The 23,832-nt window shown below is 41.3% G+C and overlaps 3 protein-coding genes across 10 annotated transcripts; 2 read left to right on the forward strand and 1 right to left on the reverse strand.

Annotated features, from left to right (window-relative positions):
* Positions 1-3,083: 3,083 nt before the first annotated feature.
* LOC115366722 (alcohol dehydrogenase class-3-like) lies at positions 3,084-13,523 on the reverse strand. 6 transcript variants are annotated; one of them, XM_030062299.1, is made up of 10 exons: positions 13,474-13,523; positions 13,294-13,382; positions 13,118-13,207; positions 12,719-12,869; positions 12,270-12,357; positions 11,886-12,105; positions 8,559-8,819; positions 7,921-8,053; positions 6,308-6,446; positions 3,084-3,409 (listed from the first exon to the last, which is right to left on the reverse strand). In XM_030062299.1, exons 2-10 carry the CDS (start codon positions 13,309-13,311, stop codon positions 3,334-3,336), a joined length of 1,176 nt encoding a protein of 391 aa, XP_029918159.1. In that variant the 5' UTR covers positions 13,312-13,382; positions 13,474-13,523; the 3' UTR covers positions 3,084-3,333. The 6 variants fall into 6 exon arrangements, with proteins under 6 accessions (XP_029918159.1, XP_029918155.1, XP_029918160.1 ...); XM_030062295.1 differs by having other exon boundaries at positions 13,106-13,207; positions 13,474-13,522; XM_030062300.1 differs by having other exon boundaries at positions 3,084-5,348; positions 13,106-13,207; positions 13,474-13,521.
* A 1-nt stretch (position 13,524) lies between these two features.
* On the forward strand, positions 13,525-16,418 carry gar1 (GAR1 homolog, ribonucleoprotein). Of its 2 annotated transcripts, none has more exons than XM_030062302.1 (7): positions 13,525-13,650; positions 13,969-14,171; positions 14,656-14,810; positions 14,932-14,991; positions 15,137-15,263; positions 15,562-15,672; positions 15,776-16,418. In XM_030062302.1, exons 2-7 carry the CDS (start codon positions 13,982-13,984, stop codon positions 15,784-15,786), a joined length of 654 nt encoding a protein of 217 aa, XP_029918162.1. In that variant the 5' UTR covers positions 13,525-13,650; positions 13,969-13,981; the 3' UTR covers positions 15,787-16,418. The 2 variants fall into 2 exon arrangements, with proteins under 2 accessions (XP_029918162.1, XP_029918163.1); XM_030062303.1 differs by lacking the exon at positions 13,525-13,650 and adding an exon at positions 13,674-13,841.
* A 760-nt stretch (positions 16,419-17,178) lies between these two features.
* On the forward strand, positions 17,179-23,387 carry LOC115366874 (alcohol dehydrogenase class-3). Of its 2 annotated transcripts, none has more exons than XM_030062528.1 (9): positions 17,179-17,280; positions 17,821-17,922; positions 18,521-18,662; positions 18,786-18,873; positions 19,206-19,425; positions 20,115-20,375; positions 21,640-21,775; positions 22,815-22,953; positions 23,168-23,387. In XM_030062528.1, exons 1-9 carry the CDS (start codon positions 17,263-17,265, stop codon positions 23,190-23,192), a joined length of 1,131 nt encoding a protein of 376 aa, XP_029918388.1. In that variant the 5' UTR covers positions 17,179-17,262; the 3' UTR covers positions 23,193-23,387. The 2 variants fall into 2 exon arrangements, with proteins under 2 accessions (XP_029918388.1, XP_029918390.1); XM_030062530.1 differs by lacking the exon at positions 17,179-17,280 and adding an exon at positions 17,410-17,556.
* Positions 23,388-23,832: the final 445 nt, after the last annotated feature.

A 23,832-nucleotide genomic window follows, 5' to 3' on the forward strand; every position in this document is an offset into this window, starting at 1 on the left:
TGACTCTTGCTCTTGAGAAGGCATAGTGACAACTGACTACAGGACCTCAAATGGGTACCGCTCCTTATATGAACACAACCACCATTTTCATACCATTTATATTCTTACATTCACTTAAAAATAGCTCCCCAAACATTCCAAGGAATTATCTGAACCCCATATGGCTGTGGAAAACAGTGGAGCAGTAAGCTGAGCAGGTTTGGGAGGTAAATCTCCCTGTACTTTCCCCACGCTTGTGAACTTCTTCTCTGGGATTAGGGGGTAAACACACAGGGCCTGAGAGAAATATCTCCCCCTACCTCCATCCCATAACCACATGAAATGGCTGTGTTGACTCAAATGTTGGCACTACGAGAAAAGCATGTGGTAGTGCAGCGGTGGGGTGGGGGCTCGGGTCCAGGTCTATCCTGGATAAGTTCTGTCAAGCCCACAAGGTCAACTTTGATCTGTCTTAAAAATATTAACTAATTTAAGGATACAAATATAAATGTTCAAGGTTTACGACAATCACAAGGACATAGACGGTTTGTATAAAGACGCTGGATTTTATGTTGCAATCCTGATCATTAACAATTAAAGATATAATGTTTGGCCTTGATATGATTTTGATTATTATTTATTTTTTTCTCGTAAGCATATTTGTCATTTGTAACTTTTCCTCGTCACTGATGCTGCTTTCTTAGACAGATGTCTTGTGAGATTTTCAACTGGAATGAGACAACCTGGCTAAATACCGGCTAATAAAAAAGTAAAATAAGTGAAGCAGATTATAAGAGCAATCTTGGTGTATGACTCGTTCCCACGCATGCTACCACACTGCCAAACAGCCAATGAGAGAGAGACCAAACAAAGGAGCGCCATGATAGCACCTTAGAGTTAATCTCTCAATTACCACTTTGCTGCTGCTGTCAGACACAACACAACAAAAGCTTAGAGCTGTCACGCAAATACCTGCGTGTGTGTGTGTGTGTGTGTGTGTGTGTGTGTGTGTGTTTGGTGATAGCCATGTGTGGTCTGTCCTAATCCTGCTCTTTGTTGTCTATTTCTGTTGCAACTTAACTATAAAACACTGACACAATATGACTGACAGGTTACAAAATACAAAACATATGGTTGTATATGGCTCAATGAGGAGAGGATGGCAGTAACATGGCCGGGTTTAATGGTTTGTGTCCCACTGGGGCCAATCATGTGTGCACTAATGATAAAGTAAAGCCCAGTAGTACAATAGAAGGCCTAAAGTACAATAGACGAGAAATGTAGGTTGACTGGGAAAAGTGTTGGAATTATGCAAAAAATAAATAAAAAAATCAAATTGTTTTTTTCTGTGTCTCTCTTCTTGTATGTTTTTGATTGTAAAAGTGTTATGTTGGACCCATAATGAGCTGACTATGGGTTTGGTACTGATTCATGACATCTCTGCCTGCATTTTTTGAAAACAGGCCAGAACTGAAATGTATTTGGTAGCCTTTCCTGAACACACCTTGGGTATCCATATCAAAATACAGCCCTGGTCACAAAACATAATGCTGTTGTCACAAGTAAGCTTTGTAAATCCAATTATGGCATACTTTAATTGAAGGATTGAATGGTCCTCTATGGACTGAGAAAATTCTCACCTCTTGGGCTTGAGAAACCCCTTGAAAACCCAGTGGATAATATCAAAAATACACTGTCACCAGGTTAGGACTGTTTCTAAATTCCTGATAAGTCAACAATTTGGAGAGTGCTGCTACACTGCTGTGCCAGCTGTGGTACTGCATCACTCACTACTGCTGTGGAAAAATCATAGACTTGTCCTTCCAATACGGCAAGTATCATGCTGTCCTCCATTGGTGCTGAGTATATTCCACTGACACAGAAGCTAAAGCTAGCCATGTCAGAGAAAGGCTGGGGATGTCACAGGCAATGCCTGGCATTAGCCGTATAATGGCCAGGATTTGCTGATAAAACAGGGGCCTCACATTGGCAGTCTTTAGTGACTTAAGTGGGGCGTTCTTCCATAGCCGTCGGGGCTATACAGTATATCCACCCCACTATCTCTCTGTCTAAGTGACTCTGTGTCTCTTTCAGATATTCTTTCCTTCTAGCATATTTCCCAAGGATGCTGCCACCACAGCTTCATGAGTGATTAATGTGAGTTTATGTGCTCTATGAAACAAAAACATTCCTGTTCAGAACTCCTGATGTTCACATGGCACAAACCACCTGCCTCAGGTTGACATACAAGCGATCTACACCAGCAGAGCCACAACAAGTTCTGTGACAGCTCAGAAATGTCATCTTATACGCGTCCAGCATGCAGGCACTTAAGTAAACCACTATCACAGGGCTACTACCTGCAAAAAACATAAGCCAAATATTGAAATAATATAATACAGTCAATGTTACTCTATCCAGTCATCATCTACGTATGTAGTCATTATACACTATACTTGCAGCTAGAGCACACAGAAACTATACCAACAGAAAAAGGTGTGCAAGGTGTGCATGCACATGCAGTAAATGAACATTTAAGTCGACAGACAGTCTTGCGGCAGAGTAAAATCTTTAAATGCCTTTAAGCCACATAATATTACACTCCTGTGTAAATTTGCATTTTATCTAATGAGTACAAACAAAGCATTTAAACTGATTGTGTTGCGCTTGTCTGTCACTGATATCAGCTCAAGGTACATGAGATGAACACTTTGATACACTGATTTTCTCGTCTGGTCAAAAAACAGTGAGATCACAGCCAGGGGTTGTCCAGGCAGACTACGGATAATTTTCTCTAAGCATCTCAATGCCTGTTAAAAATGTGTGAATTACCATAATTACCATATCACAGTCATTTCAGAAGGGACAAAAACCAGCATGCCTACATTTCAACAGGACTCGACTGGGATATTCACAGAGTAGCAAATCTCAACATTAAAATAATAATGGTCATACTTCTGTTACATTAATTATTTAAATAATGGAGTTCTGTTAACAAGTGAAAATGTGTTTATGGTCAAACTGCTTACAAAGACACACTCTAATTCAAACAAACATTTTATTAACAAAAAAACAAACAAACAAACAAAAAAAAGCATTAACAGTTGGTTGAGTTGGTATTAGTGCTGGCATTAACACTGGCAACATACAGAACCCTCCCCCAACACAGAATCAAGTTCATAATGTGTATAGGCCTATTAACAAAAATGTGTAATCTAATAGTGCACATTCACTGAAGAATATCTGAAATGGTGTTTGAAAATGGTGCACTGAAAAACATATACACTGTGGGAATATAGGCCTTTGGGAATATAGATATAATCCCCATCTCTCCTCCCTTCTTCCAGTTTTACATCATGGCATCATGTGTGCTTCAGGGTGCACGCAGGAATACAGCTTGGAAATTTGGTGGAAATCTCTTGATCCCAATCTAAATATTGCAAAAGACAAAGCAGCACTTTTGACATTTGTGTGTGTGTGTGTGTGATGGCATTTGTCTGCTGTTTCTGAAGTTTGTCAATTATCTTCATGTGCCTGAGAGAGTCATTTTACCTATAAAATTATGACAGCAAGAAGTAAAATCAACCTATCCTGATATGATTTCATCCTTTGCGATTATCACGGTTGCCAGCTCTGTCACCGTTATAACAAGTCAGTTTCGGCCAGAGCCACAGATACTGTGATTTTACAGCTTATCTCCACAAAAGTATTAGCCAAAAAAGCAACACAGATCGATATAAAACATGTACAACTTTCAAAACTGTAGCAGGACGCTGATGCTAATTCAGACAGTATGTCCTCAAGTGTATCAGTTGCAAAATGCTGTGACAACCCCAGAGGTTGAGGAGTTCAGATGTAGAGAGAAAAAAGGCCGGAGAGACTTATGGTCGTCACTATGGATAGTTTTCCCATAGATGAGCCAGACATTCAGGCACATGTCCCCAAGAAGGCCTTATAAATCTGTGAGCATGACCAACATTTATAGTTGAGGGTGCCCAGTCACATAAGCACCTGTTAAAACTTGTCCTTCCTTCTCTTTTGATCTCTCTCTCCCTCTCTCTCTCCCTCTTTCTCTCGCGCTCTGTCCAACGCGCCCATTTTCAGCATTATTCCAGTTTCCATTTCTCGATAACTGTCTTTTCTTTGAGATTCAGTGAGGGAGGCGCGCAATCTTTGAGCACCGCTTTTATAACCTCTGATTGATTACAAACAGGGAGCGCAGACCAACGTGAAGGGAAGCGCCACTTTCCTTTCCATTTTAAAATAAAGTTGGAAACGTGGGGGAAACTGCCAAGGGTATTCATTTGATCTGAATGGAACTTCAATAAAGCAAATTCCTTAGACAGCTATTTCAGTTCATCGCCGAGTGGCATTCCCCAACCAACCTTTTGTCTTGTGTCATGACAGCCCACAACTGTTATTTTAGCCCTTGTAGTTGACTCCCTATTAAATCAATATATAATATTACCAAGGACAAAACTTGGTAAGCCTGACCACAGATATTTCTTTATGGCTGAGGACAGATTCAGCCGTTTGGTGGCTGGTTTTCTTGCCCCGTCTTCAGCACAAGCGTATTTTTTTTCCCCCATTGCCTCTTCACATCAGAGCCAGAATCACTCAACTGCCAGGTACAATAAAGATACAGGAAATTTGTCTTGGCGCTTTTGGGACAAATGCATGTTGACAATTTGCTGCCTTTAGAAGGAATTCAATACTCCAGATTAATATTCCTCCCTTTTGATCAGGTCAGTGATAACTAACTGTGAAGAAAAGTATATTTTATGTAGTTTAAATGCAGGATAATATGGAGACAGAAATGCAGTGTCTTTATACAGATACTATTCATGAATGGAGTGCTCTATTTTCAAAGATAAAATCTTTAAGTGAGATGTGACTGCCATCTAGTGGTCAATGTGGTAATTTGTTACAAGTGGATACAGAGGAGGCATTGGACTCATCAATATCTTTGCCCAAACAGCCTACATATAGAAACCTGAGCTCTTCTTACATAATATCCAAAAGATCTCTCTGATATGAAGCTGAACTGATTATGCAAAATCCACTTTAAAATCATCTCAAGGCTTAAAGTTCTTATTGAACCTTTCTGTCCTCACTTCACATCTACATGTGAAAGGCATCACCGAGTCTATTTAATGAAAATGACATCCACATGTAAATAAATAGAGGTTTCATACACAGCCAAAACTATTTCTCATAGGAGGCAAGCATAAATAGCAATCTACATGAAAAACACAGGAGAACAAAGGAGAAATGAAGAACCATTATTGAAGATGCATAGGGTTGATCCAGAGGCTGATTATCCATCAGGTTTAGCCGCCTGGTGTCACAGACTGACAACAGTACGGATGCTAAAAGAAAGAAAAAAAGATAAAATAACAGGGCTCCCACCATGGCCTTTATGTTAAGACTTTTCCATAACTTTCTATAACTAAGTGTTGAGTAACTTAAATATGCCATTTCTTGGAACAATCTGCCATTGCACATTAGACAGGCTCCTTCTCTTTCTATTTTTAAGTCTCTTCTTAAAACTCACTTCTTTTGTTTGGCTTTTAACACCTTGTAAGTTATTGTTTTTATATGTTCTTATATATACTGTCTTCTGTGATGTCTGTATTTTACTGTTTTTTTATGTTTTATGTACTGTATTTTATGTTTTTATGTGTTTTATGTCTTCTTTTTATGTATTTTTATGTATTTTATGTTTTTATCTTACTGTACAGCACTTTGGACCTCTGTGGTTATTTTAAAGCGCTTTATAAATAAAGTTGGATTGGATTGGATTTCTTCCTGATTAATGCTGTTTCATAGCTCAGAAGAGTTTAACGGGTAAGCAGTAGTAAGAAAACGGGCTATGACCACATCTTAACTCAATAAATGTGAGAGGAGAAAAATCATGTAAAATATATTCTGATATATTTCTGCAAAGTGACCCATTTGACCCATTTCTACTTTGTATTTTAACTTGTACAGTGGTTCTATAATTGTCATATTCTGATATCTAGTAAGTATTATTAGCTCTTCACTTAAGTTCTGGGGCAGAGAGAAAACTCTAAAAAAAAATAAAAAATCTGAAAATTAATGACACATTCAATTTCATAGTTTACAATCTTAGGTTCTGAGGGGAGAAATCTGTTGGTGTTGATGCATTTGTATGATCATATTGGACATTTTATGTTATTTTTATGTTATTTATTAATCATGCTGTTCAACAGAATATAAATGAGGAGGATTTTAGAGATACTGAATTGTGAGCTGCAGGTGAGGGTTGGGATGGTGATGGGAGACACAAATACTTCATGGCTCTTACCTCTTTCCAGATTTCAAAAGGTCAAAAGCCACATTAATCTGGTCCAGCGGCAGGGTGTGTGTCACAAACTCATCCAACTTCATCTTCTTGTTCATGTAGTCTTCCACCAGTTTAGGTACACTCTCCACACTCTTCCAGCCTGAAGGGCCAGGTGGGCAGTTAAAACTGATTGCTCATGAGATTGACGGTAGTCTGAGGTTACAGAAAGCAGACTTGTGGCCACAAAGTAAGCAATTAAAACTTCCCTAAGGACTAGAAGAATCTGAGCACCTCTACCATCAACTACCACAAGGAGCTTTTGAGCAAGGCACTTAGCCACTACACTTCACACTTGTAATAATGATGTTTTATCTTTCCATTATTACATTTTCTAACTCATTCAGGGACTGACAGAAAAAAAGACCGTGGGCATTGCTAGTTAATTTGTGATGACATTTTTTTTTTTTTCAGAATTCACTGCTGTGGTGTACTCACTTTCCCTCAACCCGCTCATCCACATCAGCTGGTGAGTTCCTACATTTCCCACAATGACTTTTGACAACCACCACGAGCAGGAAATTTTTGTTTTCCACTAATGGGAGGCATATGCACATATAAACAGCTTCAAAGGATGATTGCTGCACCTCCATCTCATTTATCCATCCTTGACAGTTCATCTTGGCCAATTTTATTTTATTGCATATTTGATTGTCTCTCTTTTGTGTCATTGTCTGTCAGTCTCTGTTTCCCACATGGATATGTTGTATTTTTACTCTAATTTTATGTCTCCTGTGTCCCTGTTTTTATGTATTATGACCCTTGTGTCCCTTTTTTGTATATTTTAATGGTTCTTTAACATCATGCCAGTGGACTGCGGTTGTAAACTAGCCTCTGGCTAACACTGGCACATTTACATCAACGTTAATTAATGTGCACTGTCCTCTCTAAATAAATAAATAAATATAAATATATATATGATAATTCACACTGTGGCAATATACATGTGTATGACCGCAGCTGCTTGCTTTACTCAACACTCAACATGGCTTTTACCAGTGGAGAGATTGGTATCTCTGATTCCTCACTGATGGATTTCTCCGTGTATGAATGCTGAACAAAGCGGTGTGTCAAGAAAGAAGGCATTCCTCTTTGATTCTGAGGAACTGATTGCAAAATGTGACAACTGCTATCTAAGACAGCGAAATAAATATTCCATCAAACTCAATTGTAACCACTGGAAATATCTTGATATGACATCACATCATTGAAGTCTGGCCTGTCATCTGCAGGAGAAAGAAAGAAAGAAAGAAAGAAAAAAACACCTCCAAATGAAAAATGGCCCAGAAGCACAATAGCTGTTTGATATGATTTTTTTTTTCTTTAGCAATAAGTGTTTAAAGGATGGATTTTTACCTGAAATGTTATGCACTTTGCCAGTACTGTTTGTCTGGTGCCTTTGTGCCAGGAGACTGTATGTACTTATGTTCTGAACAGTGTTCAAAAGGATTTTTTTTTCTCAACACACAACTTATGGTTTCACCTCCCCATCATGGCAATTATTGTACTTGATATATTTTTGCACTCTCTACAGCTAATGCCTGTTAACCTGCTTTCCTAATAGCGGTCGAGTTCACCTCCAAAATATGTCCCCTTCAAGGTGCGGCCCATCAGGAGCTTGTGAACGATGACGCTCATCTCTTCAGTCTCTGTCCAGCCAACAATGACACAAGTGCCCCAGGCTTCTCTGGTAGACTCCAGCGCGGCCCTCTAAGGACAGAGAAAAGTTTTATTATAGCGTTTTTCATAAGACATCTGAAGATACACAGGGTCTGTCCAAACTAGTCATTATGCTACTCAGCTAGGGTAAGCACCCAATGTTGAAAAGTAGTTTGAGGTGAGGGGAAAAGGCATGCGATTGGATATGCAGTCACGGTTATTAAGTGTACATTTTCGCTGAATTAGGCCCACAACACTTTCAAGAAACCCAAAATAAATTTAGTTGTCCAAGAACTACACCCTCTGTCCAAACTCAACTTCCTGCGCACTGTGCTGACACTGCACAAGAGGCTGTTTGCTTTCAAAGATATGGTCTCATGCAGCATCAGCAGTTGAAATACAGAAGGTTTGTGTTTTCGGAGATAGGAAATACTCAATTTCGGATGCACAATTCTCAGAACAATTAATATTTCAGGGCCTCAGCTCAAAAATAGCAGGTTGAGCATGTGGAGCTCACGCCAAAGACTGGGGCAACTGGGGCAACTGGGGCACACACCATGACAGTGACACTGCCGACACACTCGAGGGCGCAGTCCACGCCCCCGGCAGTCATCTCCACCACGACCTCCTGGATGGGTCTGCTGTGCTCACTGGGGTTCACACACTCGGTGGCTCCGAACTCCTTGGCCTTCTCAAACTTGTCCGGGTTGATGTCAACACCGATGATCCTGGTTGCCCCGGCGACCTGGCAGCCCATGACAGCAGCCAGTCCAACGGCTCCGAGTCCAAACACAGCACACGAGGAGCCGGGTTCAACCTGGACAGACAGGCTTTATGAAACAAGTGGAAGCTGTTTTAGGAGCATCTGACAAATCACTTCTTAAAGGACATGTTTGGCATACCCTTCACAGGTTGTAAACAGTATGACGTAATATGGGGGGCGAGGCTTAGCTGGAGGCAAAACATCTCAAACGTGCTAGCCTGTCAATGCGGATTAGCATGTTTTAACGGAGTGTTTATGCTAAATTGGACGAGGAAAACGTAATATTTTGCATATTTAGTCTCTACTGTATACTTTTAATTTTAATGGTAATTTATTTATTTATTTTATTTTATTTTATGTTTTTATTGATGATGCTGCTGTAACGTGTGAATTTCCCAGTTTGCGATCAATAAAGTATACCTATCTATCTATCTAGTGGATATGTGAGTACACTCACTCTTAAGGACCGTGAATGTTATCTAAAAAAAATTGACTCTCGCTGATGGGACGAAATTCCCCGACCCCTACATGATCACTCATTGGATGGACGATGTGATGGTACTGCCCGAAAAGACATTACAAAAGAAACTTAACGCAGCATGCTACTCCTGCCTGGGGTCCGTTTCACGAGGCAGGTTCAACAAACTCCGAGTCTTACCCCGAACTCTGAGTTTATCTACTCTGAGATAGGAAACTCTGAGTTTTCGGTTCCAGAACAGCTGATTTGAGTTAGTTTGATCAACTCGAAGTAGTTTCACCTGGAGTTAAGCGCGTGCACCCGATTTGACGAGTCACCATGGCAACGGGGAAGCGTCGGGCTGTGTTTTTCACTCCAGTTGAATTGGAAATCATCGTCACTCTTATTATTATTATTATTATTATTATATCCATACAGCGAGTTTGAACATTTTTTTAAAAAAAAAAAAAAGTGCAGCACCGCTGCAGCGGCAAAGGAGAGGGAGACGGCGTGAGAGAACATTGCTGCTCGGGTCGATGCGTAAGTTTGAATGTAGTCCTCTGCAATCACAATAATATTACCTGGGAAAACTGCTTGAATGGTAGCCTATTAATTTATTTCATTTAGGTGCAATCCCGAGGGGGAGCAGCGCACTTGGCAGCAGCTTAAGATGAAATATAAAAACATTGTTCAAACAGGTAAGACCTCGGCATAATCTCATGCACGGTCTTATAACCATCTCCCGACGAATATTTAATTCTCTGCGCAGTAATACTGCACCTTCATCCACGGTATCGATTGTCGAAAGGACATGCTATGTTCGTGAAAAAAAAGTCGCCACCTAACTACGAATAGACTTCTAATAAAGGCCTACTGACTGATTTTTTTTTTTTTTTTAATTATTATTATTATTTTTTAAATAACAGACGGCAGAACTAATATGCCACGCCAAAACTCGCCTGCTGACTGAATGAATGAAGAAGTTACATACCGTGTGTTGCTGAAAGAGGGCGGACACAGAGAGAAACTCGAGGTTTCATGAGAAAAACCTGGTCCCGACCAGGTTAGTTTCATGGAGTCTGTTACTGCGGTAACTGACCGAGAGCTTAAGTTACCTGCCTCAGTGAAACAGGCTACAGTTAGGCTACCCCTCTTTCTCTGCTTTGAGTTACCTCCCTTTGTGAAACGGAAAACTCAGAGTTTCCCTCATTTCAGGGTTAACAGACTCAGAGTTTTCACTAAACCTGCTTTGTAAAACGGACCCCTGGACAACAGAGTTGGCTAGCGGTTAGCATTAGCATTACCGTTAACACGTAAATAATGATTAACTTAACGTTATTTCAGTCACAATTTAGTCTAGTCCATGAAGTTATTCAGGCTGAAACTGATGATATATTGCATATTAACCACCTTACCTGATATAGAGTGTGCGCTGCAAACACGGGTGTTTTTGATGATATTTTCGGTCCAATCCTTTCGTTTAATCGCGTTCAACCACCGCTGTCTACGATTTTTTTAGTTGCAGCTGCTGGTATTCGATAGAATTTTAAGTTTGTGTTTTTAAGTTTTCGGTTTTGGCACCCAAAAACACAGCAGGACGACATTGTTCTCACAGTGTGTACAGTGCTTGCCTCCAGCTACAGTTTGTTTTGCCTCCAGCTAGCTTCGTGACGGCACAGTGACATAGGCCATGAAGGGGTCTGTTTATTAAAATTTCAATTCCCATGCTTGATAAAACATACATAGCACAACCTCATTGCTGGCTGAAGTAATACAAAATCTAGCTACCACTTACCACTTTGCAGTAGCTTCTTGCTGGCCTTCAACACAGCCACTAATTTTGCCCTCTCAAAAACAATTAGAAATGTCTTTGTTGAAAACTAAAGGTGTACATGAGCCTTCACAGTCACTGACAAACCATAGCTGCAAACTGTCCATGTTTTAATGTAGAATTTACAATAACACTGTTGTTGGTTTGGTTAGTTGTCACTAACTTAAGTGCAACTTTCCAAACTACTCTCTATGCTGCTCTGTGGAAGGTTACAAATGTTTGGGATGTACTGCGGTCATCACAAAAAAGTAGTTTCAAACACAGCAATGAGTGGTATTTGATCAAAACATGTTCCAAATAACTACACCAATCAAACAGACACTCAAAACTGTGCAATTAACTTTTTTTTCGAAAAGGACATTTTTTTTTTTTTTTTTTTAAACGGACGCAAACAATTGTTCTGTTTGATTTTGTTGAAAGCTCACAAGTAAGCTGGCGATGAGGTTGTGCTGTGTACAATTATAAATGATGGGGATCCTCATTTTAATACGATCTCGGCTGAAAAATAGTGAACCTATCCATTAAAACTTCTTTTCTCCACAAATAGCCTTTTAGGCCTATATAATACATTTTAGGTCTTGCATTCTCATTGCCAATTTTCCTCTCATGTCAATCATTTTTTAATTCACGTCTATTTGTATTGTTTACCTTACTGACATTTAATTATTGTCTGCCAAGGACTCTGCAAGCCTGTTTTAAAAAGTGTGTTTGTTTAAAAAAATCTGCATCACACATATTCCACAGACAATAGAGTTTCTCCAGAACAAAGGCAAGCGAGTAAAGGATAAAGCCGAGTTGAGCACAAGCGTCAGCAGAATCTGGACTCCCTCACCTTGCCTGCATTGAGAGCCGCTCCGTAGCCCGTGGAGACGCCGCAGCCCAGCAGACACACTTTATCAAGAGGGGAGTCATCCCTTATCTTGGTAACTGAGGTATCGGGCACCACTGTGTACTGGGAGAACGAACTGACACCGAGGAACTGGTACACCTGCTGCCCTTTGCAGGAAATCCTGCTTGTGCCATCAGCTAACACTCCCATTTGTGTATTGGCCCTAAAAGCACAAGAAAATGGCGTTTAGTCCAAATAGCACATAGCAGTCAGGAGTATAAACAAATAAATAAGCAAGTGAGTGAGTTAATGTATGGTGATGATGATGCAAAAGCAGTAGAAAACCGGGATTTAATCAAAATGCTACAGTGAGTGTGCAAATTTTACCAGTGCTTCATGCAGAGATTGGTCTTAGGACTGCGACATCGTTCACATTGACCGCATTGTGGCAGAAAAAGAGGAATAACTTTATCACCTGTGAATATATTAAGGCGGGGGGGAAAAAAGCATAATTGAGAGTAACAATATTACCTGAGACCTGACTGATTGGTTTTGGGTTAATCAAGACTTCATACAGTGTGACTAGCTACAACAAAAAATGATTGTTTCACATATCAATATCACTGCGGTCAAATTGGCAATCACTCAATTTGGTTTTGGTGTTTTCATTTTAAATTCATGGTGTAAATGAAAAAAAAAACAAAAAAACAAATAAGGATAAAAATAAAGAAAGAAATGCATATCAATAAGAAAAACATTTATTCTACTTTACTGGAGGAAATGATGCAGAAAAATGTCAGTCAGTCGACACAAAATCGACTAAACTAATATTTTACCTGGTGAAAATGTGGTTACACCGGGGCCGACACTCTCCACCACTCCTGCTCCCTCATGGCCGAGAACTAATGGGTACGGTCTGGCACGCATCCCTTGCCCAGTCTCGTACAGATATGCCCAATCTGTGTGACACACCCCCGTGGCTGTAATCTGGACAAACAAACAGTAAAGGTGGTGATATATGAGAGAAAAACGAGGACAATTTATCCAAATGTCCCCTGACTCATGGGTGCACTGGACTGAAGTAACTCTGCAGAACATCCATCACAGCTGTCTAACAAGTCACCTGCAATTGAAATGAGATCATGATGGGATTAAAAGTCACTTTGCAGAGGTTGCACTGGTGATTCCTTGTGTTGCTGTGCAATCTGGGGCGGTTGGCTCACCTTGATACGGACCTCATGGGCCTTAGGTGGGGCTACGTCCACCTCTTCAATGGAGAGGGGCTTCCCAGGCTCCCAAGCTACAGCTGCCTGGCATCTGATCACCTGAAAAACATGGGAGCCCTGCTGCAGCACACAGTCTAAACCCTGTTTCCACTTATATTCAATGATGGAGGATTTGTGCGTCTTACCTGACCCTCTGTTGACATTACTGGGCTATATGAAGCTCCAAGATGACAATTAGTTACCTGCAGTGGATCAAATTAATGATGACGTGGACCTGATAGGGGGTGATCACAGCTCTTAATAGGTAACCAGTAGATAATGTAATTTAATAATCTCACTTCAGTTTAGGAAACTCGTATACTGACCAGGATTTGTAACTTCAATCACCTGTCAGCTTCCCACCGCACGCATGGGAGTCGTTCATTTACGACAGTTTACGACAGGAACGACATTGCCGTTTCGCTTTGCGGCAGCGGCCACACGTGTTGTCGTCGCATGGCAGCTGAGCAGAGTAAATAACCACAGCTAGCGGAGCGTTATTTGTGAGTAATTTGCTCGGTTATGTGCGCACATTTCGTGGCAAAGTTTTCAACATGTATATTTATGATAAGCAAACTTACTAGTGGATTTGTGTTTTTAGATGTTTACGAGCTTCTTTGTTAAGCTGACCAACTCGACCGAGCTTGCTAGCTGCAGCGCTGCCTCGGTAGCTCATTGAATTGATGTGTTTAAGGTTAGCAAAGCTAGGCTGCAGTGAGTTGGCTGAGAATTCACGTGTTTTGTACTTTATTGTATTTGATGCCACACTATAACACTTATCAGACGATATGGTTTTTATGTGCTTTCTTCTATCCACAAAGTTATTAAGGAGAAATGTCGTTCAGAGGAGGGGGAAGAGGTGGAGGCTTTAACCGGGGTGGAGGAGGCAGAGGCGGCGGAGGATTTGGTGGTCGAGGCGGTGGAGGAGGATTTGGTGGTCGAGGCGGCGGCGGAGGCTTCCGCGGAGGTGGCAGGGGGGGCTTCAACAGACAGCAAGACTATGGTCCCCCAGAACATGTCGTGGGTAAGGTCACCAGGGCAGAGGACAATATTAGAAAATGTCTTTTTTAGTCATTGTCAGTGCTGTGTGATCACATTCAGCAAGAGTTAAAGTGGGATCAAATGAAGAAAGAGACTGGAGGCTTGCCATGTTGTTTTATCTGTATAGGGTCTACATTTTGAGGTGCTGACCCACCTCAGGATAACGTCTGTCCCTCAGTCTTTTCATTTCATGTCCTCTGAGTCCCTTGTGGACGCTATGCATGATATCTGAAGTGATTTGCGTTACTTTAATTCTTGAAGTTGACTGATACGTTGATGACTATGCCTTTTCATCTGGAACTTGCCTCCTTTGAGATGGGTAGGTCAAAAAATGAACAGAAACAGTTTGTCTGATAAGGTTTTGAAAGTAGTTTGATCATTCCAGATTAGCCAGCTGCCACTGTTGCTGATCCACCAAACAAGTGTGCTCTGTAAAGACCTTGCTGCATCTGTTTTTGCACCTGCAGCACTCGGAGAGTTCATGCATCCGTGTGAGGACGACATCGTGTGTAAGTGTACAACAGAGGAGAATAAAGTCCCCTACTTCAACGCCCCAGTGTACCTGGAAAACAAGGAGCAGATAGGCAAAGTGGATGAAATATTCGGACAGCTGCGTGACTTTGTATCCTTTCTGTTTCCTACGTTCATCTGTCTCCTATCTGTGATGAAGAAATATGACTTATAATGGAGTAATTAGTAATTATGTTGTAGTTACCCACTGATTCCTTGACCCAGTCTTGCAGTATTTTTCAGTCAAGCTCTCCGAAAATATGAAGGCGTCTTCATTCAAGAAAATGCAGAAGGTATTAAAGTCCTATATAACATTTAGAAGTGCCATATTTGCATTTGCATTTATCTACAGAGGCATGTTATCCTAAAAGTCCTAAAAGTTTACTTTACTGGCTTTCTGTACAACTCAGTTAATTAAACGCATCATTTCTCCTTCAGTTCTATATAGACCCAATGAAGCTCCTCCCCCTGCAGAGGTTCCTCCCCCGGCCGCCAGGAGAGAAAGGTCCACCAAGAGGAGGCCGAGGTGGGGGTAGAGGTGGAGGAAGAGGAGGTGGTCGTGGAGGTGATGCACCGTTACTTGTTAACTTGTTTTCATCAGGCCTGTGGTCTGTTAATGGATAGAACATGATACGTTTACTGACAGTCTGGGGTTTATGTTTCCACTGGGACTGTGATGCTTGTCAGCGTGTGGTGCGTTCATGAACAACTTTTATCAGACATGGGGAGGTGACACAGCCGTCTCACCTGTGACTGTAGTCTGCGCCAGTTCTTCTAAGTCTTCTCTGTGTGTCTCTGAACGATTAACGTGGCTTGGAGCGAAGTCGCGTTACAATTCTGCTTTGCTGCTCTCCTGGTTTCAGGTGGATTCCGAGGCGGCCGGGGCGGCGGCGGCCGTGGTGGAGGATTTGGAGGCGGTGGACGGGGAGGATTCAGAGGAAGAGGAGGAGGTGGTGGTGGCCGGGGATTCAGAGGTTTGTCTGAATTCTGTACTGGTTATTTCCTTGTTAGTATTTCTCATTATGACAGGTTAATATGTGTTAATGAATCAATTTTTTTGTTTACCTGTTCACATAGGTGGGAGATGATGTAACGGCGGTGATCTGGTGTGATCTTCTCCTCCCTGTATGCTGCTGCCCGAGTGAAAAGTTGTGGTTCGGTCCCAGAGCCTGGACTGAAGTCGCAAAATATAGACATTATATCTTTTTATACTACTTGAATGGAGTTTTTTTTTTTTTTCTTAATTTTGTACCAGTCCTGGACGAGCAGTGGATCTCCATGCATTTTATTTAAAGGACTCAGGTATATACTTGTGTGTAAAGAAATGGTGATCTTCATGTCCAGCTGTCAGCAACCAAGGGAGTTTAAAGGTCACTCTGTGATGAGGCAGGTCAACATCTTACACCGTCTGTATTAAAATGCTCTGCCCATGTCACAGGTGTTTGTACTTTATGATTTCAAGTTCATGAGACTTTTGCCCGTACTTCAAATTTTGGGGATGTATTTTTCCAAAAAAGGGGGGGATATATGTTGAAGATTCCTTAATATTCAAAATGTGTAAAATCTTAAGCTGAATATAATCACTTTTTGTAAGAAAAATCCATGATTAAAAGTTGCTTCACAGCTGTGTTTTGTGAATTATGTGAAACCTTGTATGTGTGGAGCTGGGATAGGGCAAAAATCCTGAGCAGTTCTGGAGGTGGGTTGTTTCCTCTTCTTTTATGGCATTTGACGAACAACTGTGGTGTAATACTGCCACCTACTGAACAGGAGTGAGAACCAAGACATATATAGTCGACTACCTTTGAACTCATTTGAACTCATGCCATTTATTAACCCTGTAGGAATTAAAACTGATATAAGTGGTTGAAATGTACAAATTGAAACATCTTTTACTATCCTAGACACTAAGAAAAACAATAGGAACAAATGCGATCAATAAACAAGTTAACAAAACACATCCAGATGATAAACGCAAGGTGCTGGACAGATAACCATGTGAGAAAATAAGAGTCAGAGTCATTAAATTTCGATGGGAGCATATTATCTGGTGTGTGGACTCTTTTTTTTTTTTTTTTTTTTTTAACATTTGTCTGCTCGATCAACAGAAGAGACATCCATGTATAACCTTTTTACGATCTTCACAGTTTTAATCAATATATTAATCAATAATGTGCAATCATTCATAAAGAAACTGGTGTGGCGCTGTGACTGAACTATCTTTATGAATTTAATACTTTAATACCCATGGGAATAATTATAAAAAAAAAAAAAAAAAAAGAATAACCTCACACATACAAAAGACATTTGACCAGGCTTTCCCCCCAAAATCTTTACTGAAAAACATAAAATAAAATACACAAAAAGCACAGCCATTCGATCAACATAATGGCATACAAAGAAAAGAGAGTATGAATTTAATTTTTTACCCCAAAAAAAAAAAAAAAAATGACCTGGATTGACCCCCTTTGTAACGTTGACGTCACCGTCTCTGATTGGTCCAGACGGCGGCTCCTTGAGCGGCCGCCCCCACCGTCCCTGTCTCTCGCGGTAGCAGAAGAAACATGGAGACAGCTGGTAAAGTAAGTACAAATCTCACAAAATGCGCTTTCCTTCTCCTCACTGCATTTATTCTTACCATCCGCGCTGTGTACGCAGTGTTTCATGTCTTATTTGTAGCGCAAAAACTGTCGGCTCCCGCAACTAATCCGTATAATTTGCCCTCAATGAATAAGTACAAAGAGGCACTGTTACCCCTGGCGTTACTTAGCAGGGATCTTTGGCCCCGATCAGCTGCATATGGCATTTGCAAATCAGCGCAAGCGACCAAAATTGAATAAAGACTAAATTTTATGGAGGTTTATCAGCAGCTGTGTCTTGCTTATTTCTAAAATCAATGAATTATGCTTCTTTTTGTGCAGCTGGCCTCTTGACTCCACTGTTAACTATTGGCCAAGCTCACATGTGTGCCGGTCAAAGGCTACTGCAAACCCAGCCAAGCCTGCCAAAGAGTGCACACATGTTGCAGCAATACAAGCGACCCATTACTCAGATGCACCGCAGCAAGTGGACACTGGTTGTAAAACAGTGATTGCAGTTTGCATTTTCCCATTTTCCTTAAGGTGATCAAGTGCAAGGCTGCTGTTGCCTGGGAAGCTGGGAAACCTCTCTCCATTGAGGAAGTGGAGGTAGCCCCACCTAAGGCTCATGAAGTGCGCATCAAGGTAAAGCACACTTTTTGTTTTCCATGCCAGAAAAATCTCAAGTCAAATTGATGCATTTGCCTAAGTAAATTCAATACACTGTACAAATACATCTCAGACACCAAATTTGATTAAAACAGATTTTTAACAATACAAATAGGTGTTTTTATTCTTACAGTTAAGTGTTCAGTAAGGCTAAATAACCCACTGTGCAAGCTTTGCCTGCGGGAGCCAGTTTGAATACCGAAGACTGTTAAGTATCCTGCCTTAAAGATTTAGGAGGCCAGCTGTGAGGAACTCATCTTTGGATTGTCTCCAACTTTGCCTCCCTTGGCCTTTTTTTCGAGAGAATCTCATCATGAGTCTCTAAAAAACAACCTACAATCTTTACAATCAACCTATTCAGCATAACAGCCATTCCTTTTAAGCCAAATAGACCTATGTGATAATGGGAATGATTATGCTGTTTCCAAAAAAAACTGAAGTGCTAAGCTCACTGTTTAATATTGAGATCAGGCCTGACAACTTTTTCATCCCAGGCTTGAATCTTCTGCAGTATCTGTCATGTTAAAATATCATATTTTCTGACAAGGACTGAAAATGCTAATGCGCCCCTCAGATCTTTGCTACAGGGGTGTGTCACACTGATGCCTACACTTTGAGCGGCAGTGACCCGGAGGGACTCTTCCCTGTCATCTTGGGTCATGAGGGCGCCGGGAGGGTCGAGAGTGTCGGTGAGGGTGTCACCAAATTCAAACCAGGTGAGGAGCTGCCAGACAGAACACTGAAACCTCAATGTTTCACTTGACTTGATTATGCAAACTGAGGAATTAGTATTCATTGTATTGTTAGTCACTTGACTGACAGTCTTCCCTTTCACCAAGGTGACACTGTCATCCCGTTGTATGTGCCGCAGTGCGGTGAATGCAAATTCTGCAAAAATCCCAAGACCAACCTTTGCCAGAAAATCAGGTAATGTCGGCTTCACTTGAAACCTAGTAAGATTTCACAGACTGTGATTTCAAAAGGATTGTTAGGCAAGTTGTCAGACTAATTAATTAATCCTTGAATTTATGAATACTAGCTGTAAGGCTGAGTTGAATAAACACCTCCCATATTGGTAGAGCATGCAACCACAGTAGCTGAACTTGCTGCCTCGGGTGTCCCACCTCGGGGCAGCCGATTCAAAGCTCAGTTTGTCTGTCATCATCAGATGAAGCCTCTGCCTTCAGCTAAGTACATAACAGGGTGTCATCATACTCATGAAAAGAAACCCATTCTTCCCTGCACTTGCCACCCTGCAGAATCACCCAAGGCCAGGGCCTGCTTCCTGACAAGACCTCACGCTTCACCTGCAAGGGGAAGCAGATATTCCACTTCATGGGAACCAGTACATTTTCCGAGTACACCGTGGTGGCCGACATCTCTCTGGCCAAGGTGAACGAGAAGGCTCCCATGGATAAAGTCTGCCTTCTTGGATGTGGCATTTCCACTGGTTACGGTGCCGCCCTGAACACCGCCAAGGTGGGTGCTGTCATCACGGGTTAGGAAGGACACACTATACAGCTCTATCCTCCGTAATAATACTAGAGTGAGGTAACCGGCATTTATAAATGTGACGCCTTTTATGTTTGAAGAGCTTTTTGCAGAACCAGAAGTTGTTGCGAAGTAGTTTACAAGAGACAATGCTCTTAACAGGGATACAACCTTGCCGCCTTTCAATAGAAGTGATTTGTGTTCATTGGATGAGAAAAATATATATATTTTTTATATATATATAAAGGTTTATTTAACAATAAGAAAATAAATACTTATTATTGGACTTCCCACGCTGATGGGTAGCTATTTACCCTTTGAACCAAAGTTGCCCTAAGAATAGTTTTTGCCATGATATTAACTTTATCTTTAAAGAGTTTGCTTTTATGAGGGGGTAGTAGTAGTAATACACTAGAAATAGAATTAAAAACATTGTTCCCCCAAACATTTCATTCCAGGGGATCATGCCTCAGTACCCCTGTAGTGCACTCGCAGTTTCTTTGGATAAATTTAAAAAGAAAAGAGTAATCTATATTAAAAGAAAACCTTGAGCATGTCATGAGAAAATCCAGCTCCTGTGTCCAATAGGTGATAGTCAGGTCAGATCAATCACAGTCTTTTCAAATCAGCAATACTTTCATGTTTACTGTCCTCTTTTCTCCCATGTGCATGTTCAGGTCGAGTCCGGCTCCACGTGCGCCGTGTTTGGCCTTGGAGCTGTCGGCCTGGCTGCGATTATGGGCTGCAAGGCTGCCGGGGCAACCAGGATCATCGGTATCGACATCAACCCTGACAAGTTTGAGAAGGCCAAGGAGTTCGGAGCCACTGAGTTTGTGAACCCCAAGGACCACAGCAGGCCCATCCAGGAGGTCCTGGTGGAGATGACCGACGGGGGCGTGGACTATTCCTTTGAGTGCATTGGAAATGTGGGAATCATGGTGAGACTAACCTTGTGTTCCCATAGCAGCACATGGAAGCAAGACAATTACTGTTAAAGCAATATTTCAACCAAAGCACAAAAAAAGATATTCCCCCTCTTAGCCCTAACACAGTTCAACCAGATAGTGTCAACTTAGTGACATTTCCAGTCTGCCTCAACCTTTTCATTCTCCCGGCTCTCCAATATCAGGAAGCTGAATCGGTATTTCTTTGTCAAGATCAAATCCACCCCCAAGGAGGACAGATTTGGGGCAGATAGTTTCAAGTTTATTTAGAGTCCAAAAGCACTGCAAGCAAAACAAGACCCTCCCCCAATATCAGCATTTTTCGGAAGAGCTGTTACTGCTCAGTTTTTCAAATGTAAATTTTTTTTGATGGTTTCCATGGATGGATGTCCACTAACAAATTCCCATCTAGCCAGCAAACAGGGAAGCTCATGGCAGACTGGAACCCTCACCAAATTATGTAGCAACTGCGGATTGATTGATTGTACTTGGGATGAGTAAGAAAATATTTTTTCTTGTAGTAATAATAATATATATATGCAGTACTCGAGTTGAGGGGGGAAGAGGGTCGGTGGCATCCCCCCTGAAATGAAAATGGTCAAAATCATCCCTCCTGTAAAACTGCCATCCTCACTTTTCATCAAGTGAAAAAAATTGACCATCGCCCCTGATTTTTTTTTTACAACTCGACTACTGTATATATGTATTTGTGTTTTTTGGGTGAACTGTTCCTTTAATGGTTGCTGATTGTCAGTGTGAAAACGCTGTCAAGAAGTCATTCTGGGGCAAAGGGGAACTGGCAGCTGAGAAATGTACAGCTTAGTTTAATGTTGTGTATCCACAGCTAACCCTGTTATGGTGAGGTAGTAACTCAAAGAAATGCCAATTACCACGGCTGTAGCCATGCAGCGTGGAGGATGCTGTTGCACTGTCATCCACCAGAGGGCACTGTTGTCAAGCAAAAGTCACTTGCAAGCTCTCTTTGTAGCTCATGTAGTATTTACGATTATTGATGATGTGATTTTATTATTATTTGATAAGTCCAGCCCAGAAAACATGATGCATAGCGTATAAAGCAGTAAGCAACATATAAAACAGTTATCATTTATCATGTCAGGTGGACTATTTGTGTACAAGGAAAGGCTGGTACAGAATACATCGTAAACAATGCACACAACAGTTGGCAGTGTGTGACACAGCGTTGGCAAGTTCACCATTGTGGGAAAGCAGTAATGTGACCGCTAATTTATCATTTCAGAGAGCTGCTCTGGAGGCGTGCCACAAGGGCTGGGGTGAAAGCGTCATCATTGGGGTAGCCGGGGCCGGACAGGAGATCTCGACCAGACCCTTCCAGCTGGTCACAGGCCGAGTGTGGAGGGGGACGGCCTTCGGAGGTGAATGACAGGGCTTAGGGAATCTCTTATTGTTGTTACATGAGGCTTGATGCAATGCCGCCTGGCTGCAGTTCGGTGTTTCTGTGTCTTCAATGTCCCCTTTTGGTAATTTAACTCTGGATTCTTGGCAGTTCCAGAGACTAGATTAAAATCAATGGGCGATCAAGCCTTTTCTCTAACAGCCCCTAGATTCCACACAAAGTCCTCCACTAACCATCAAAGAGGCTTCAATTGCAGCTGAAAACTTTTAATATTATGAGGAGCAATTTATGCCCAGAGATGGGAAAATTGCTTTCCGTTTAACACGATTAATATTAATAGCAGTAGCAGTGTTTTATGGTCATTCAGGTTGTTATGGCCAGAGTCCTGCATCAGGGTTCGTACTGACTTGCCTGGATAACCAGTGCACCGCTTGTAAATTCGCCATCAGAAGTACAGTTAAACAATTAAGCAAAATATCATAAAAATATCAACACAGCCAAGTGTGATATCCGGATCCCAAGAGCTGCTTTTACTTGATTAAAGTTAATTGTGCAACAAAATAGCATTGTAAAATGATATATTGTGGTGCTGCAGAAATGCCATGGTCTAAAGAACATATTCTCCAGATTTAAGAAAACATCTTTTGTTTGGCACAGACACCAGCAAAAGTCATATCATTTTAACAGATCTTTCAGTGAAAATGGAAATGATGATCCAAATCGGAAGACCACCCGAAGACATTTGGCCAGCAGAAGCAGTTTTAAAAAGCCTCAGGTTTAGTGAGCAATGTGAAACAAACAAGTATTGGCCTCCTGTCAGTTCTGTTCTGTCCTTAGGTGTTGTCAAGAAAGTTGGACCAACTGTGCATACAAAATAAGTGACTCTTTTGGAGAGGCCGCGTTTTGTTGGCCTCTGACAGATAAACATGTTACCTTTCTGGAAAGCCGCACATCTTCTCAGTCTGGGATGCAGCTCTTAATGGCAGATGTTTTTAGCAAGAGGCGAGTGTTATGAGGAATCTAGCTCTTATGCTGGTTTTGATATTCCCCCTCCTCAGGCTGGAAGAGTGTGGAAAGTGTTCCTAAACTGGTGGAGGAATACATGAACAAGAAGCTGAAGGTGGATGAGTTTGTGACCCACACCTTGCCTTTTGACAAGATCAACGAGGGATTTGACCTCATGCACGCTGGAAAGAGGTGAGCAGCTCAGTCGTGCAACTGGTGTATTTAATAAAAAAAGAAATAATTGTGCTCAACATTTGTGTTGTGTTAATCCTCATTTGTATTCATATTTATCTCCTTTGTGGCTTAATAAAGCACTTTAAATTTGCTCTTTCTCCCGTTCCTGTTGACTATATTTATTTATTTTTACGGATTATCTGACTAATTTATTTTCTGTTTTTCCTTGCAGTATCCGCACAGTGCTGACGTTCTGAAGTGCCTCAAACACTGACATCCATCACATGAGGCCTTTAAATCTCCTCTCATAGCTCTTGCACTTAATTTTCTGCACTTACTGAGATAACACACCTTTCAGTATTAGACCATAAATCTTTGTTCCCAGCTGAATGCCTGTGTGAAACAATCTCAATGTGGTTATTAAAGTTTTTTTTTTTTTTTTTCAAATTGCATCGTTGCTCTCATGGAGTTTGTTGCTTGTGCATGGACAAATATGATGATTTATAACATTACAATATATTAACATTTTAAGCATTTGGCTGATCCTGCTATCCAGAACAATCTACACTGAGTCAGCAGGAGGATATTCTATGTCTTGCTTAAGGGTACTTACACAGGATGTTAAGTTACTAATGGACTCGTTGACTGCGGCAAGAATTGAACCTGTGATCTCTGTGTTAAGAGACAGTCTATAACCACCAGGTCACCCTGCCGCCCACACTGTATGCAGACAGTATCGCACTGACAATGAATGATTCATCCAGCAAGCTCCATCATTTCCCCAACAGTATTAAAAGACGGGTTTATTCAGCTGTACTCCAAAAAGGCCAATTCTGTCTGGGCACACAGGCTTTGGAAGGCCCTGCCTAGACAGCTGAAGCAGACAGTATCTGACAT

The sequence above is a fragment of the Myripristis murdjan genome, chromosome 10, assembly GCF_902150065.1.
Source record: "Myripristis murdjan chromosome 10, fMyrMur1.1, whole genome shotgun sequence".
NCBI lineage: Eukaryota > Metazoa > Chordata > Actinopteri > Holocentriformes > Holocentridae > Myripristis > Myripristis murdjan.

Bases quoted from the DNA above. Each gene is read 5' to 3' on its own strand.
- gar1 (XM_030062302.1), top strand. From the start codon at position 13,982: ATGTCGTTCAGAGGAGGGGGAAGAGGTGGAGGCTTTAACCGGGGTGGA. The intron at 14,172-14,655 runs GTAAGGTCACCA...TTGCACCTGCAG, and splicing joins TCCCCCAGAACATGTCGTGG to CACTCGGAGAGTTCATGCAT. The intron at 14,811-14,931 runs GTATCCTTTCTG...CCAGTCTTGCAG, and splicing joins TCGGACAGCTGCGTGACTTT to TATTTTTCAGTCAAGCTCTC.
- LOC115366722 (XM_030062295.1), bottom strand. The intron at 12,870-13,105 runs GTGAGCCAACCG...TTGTTTGTCCAG, and splicing joins CCCATGAGGTCCGTATCAAG to ATTACAGCCACGGGGGTGTG. The intron at 8,820-11,885 runs GTGAGGGAGTCC...CTGTCTGTCCAG, and splicing joins CGGCTCTCAATGCAGGCAAG to GTTGAACCCGGCTCCTCGTG.
- LOC115366874 (XM_030062528.1), top strand. The intron at 18,874-19,205 runs GTAATGTCGGCT...GCCACCCTGCAG, and splicing joins AACCTTTGCCAGAAAATCAG to AATCACCCAAGGCCAGGGCC. The intron at 21,776-22,814 runs GTGAATGACAGG...CCCCCTCCTCAG, and splicing joins GAGGGGGACGGCCTTCGGAG to GCTGGAAGAGTGTGGAAAGT.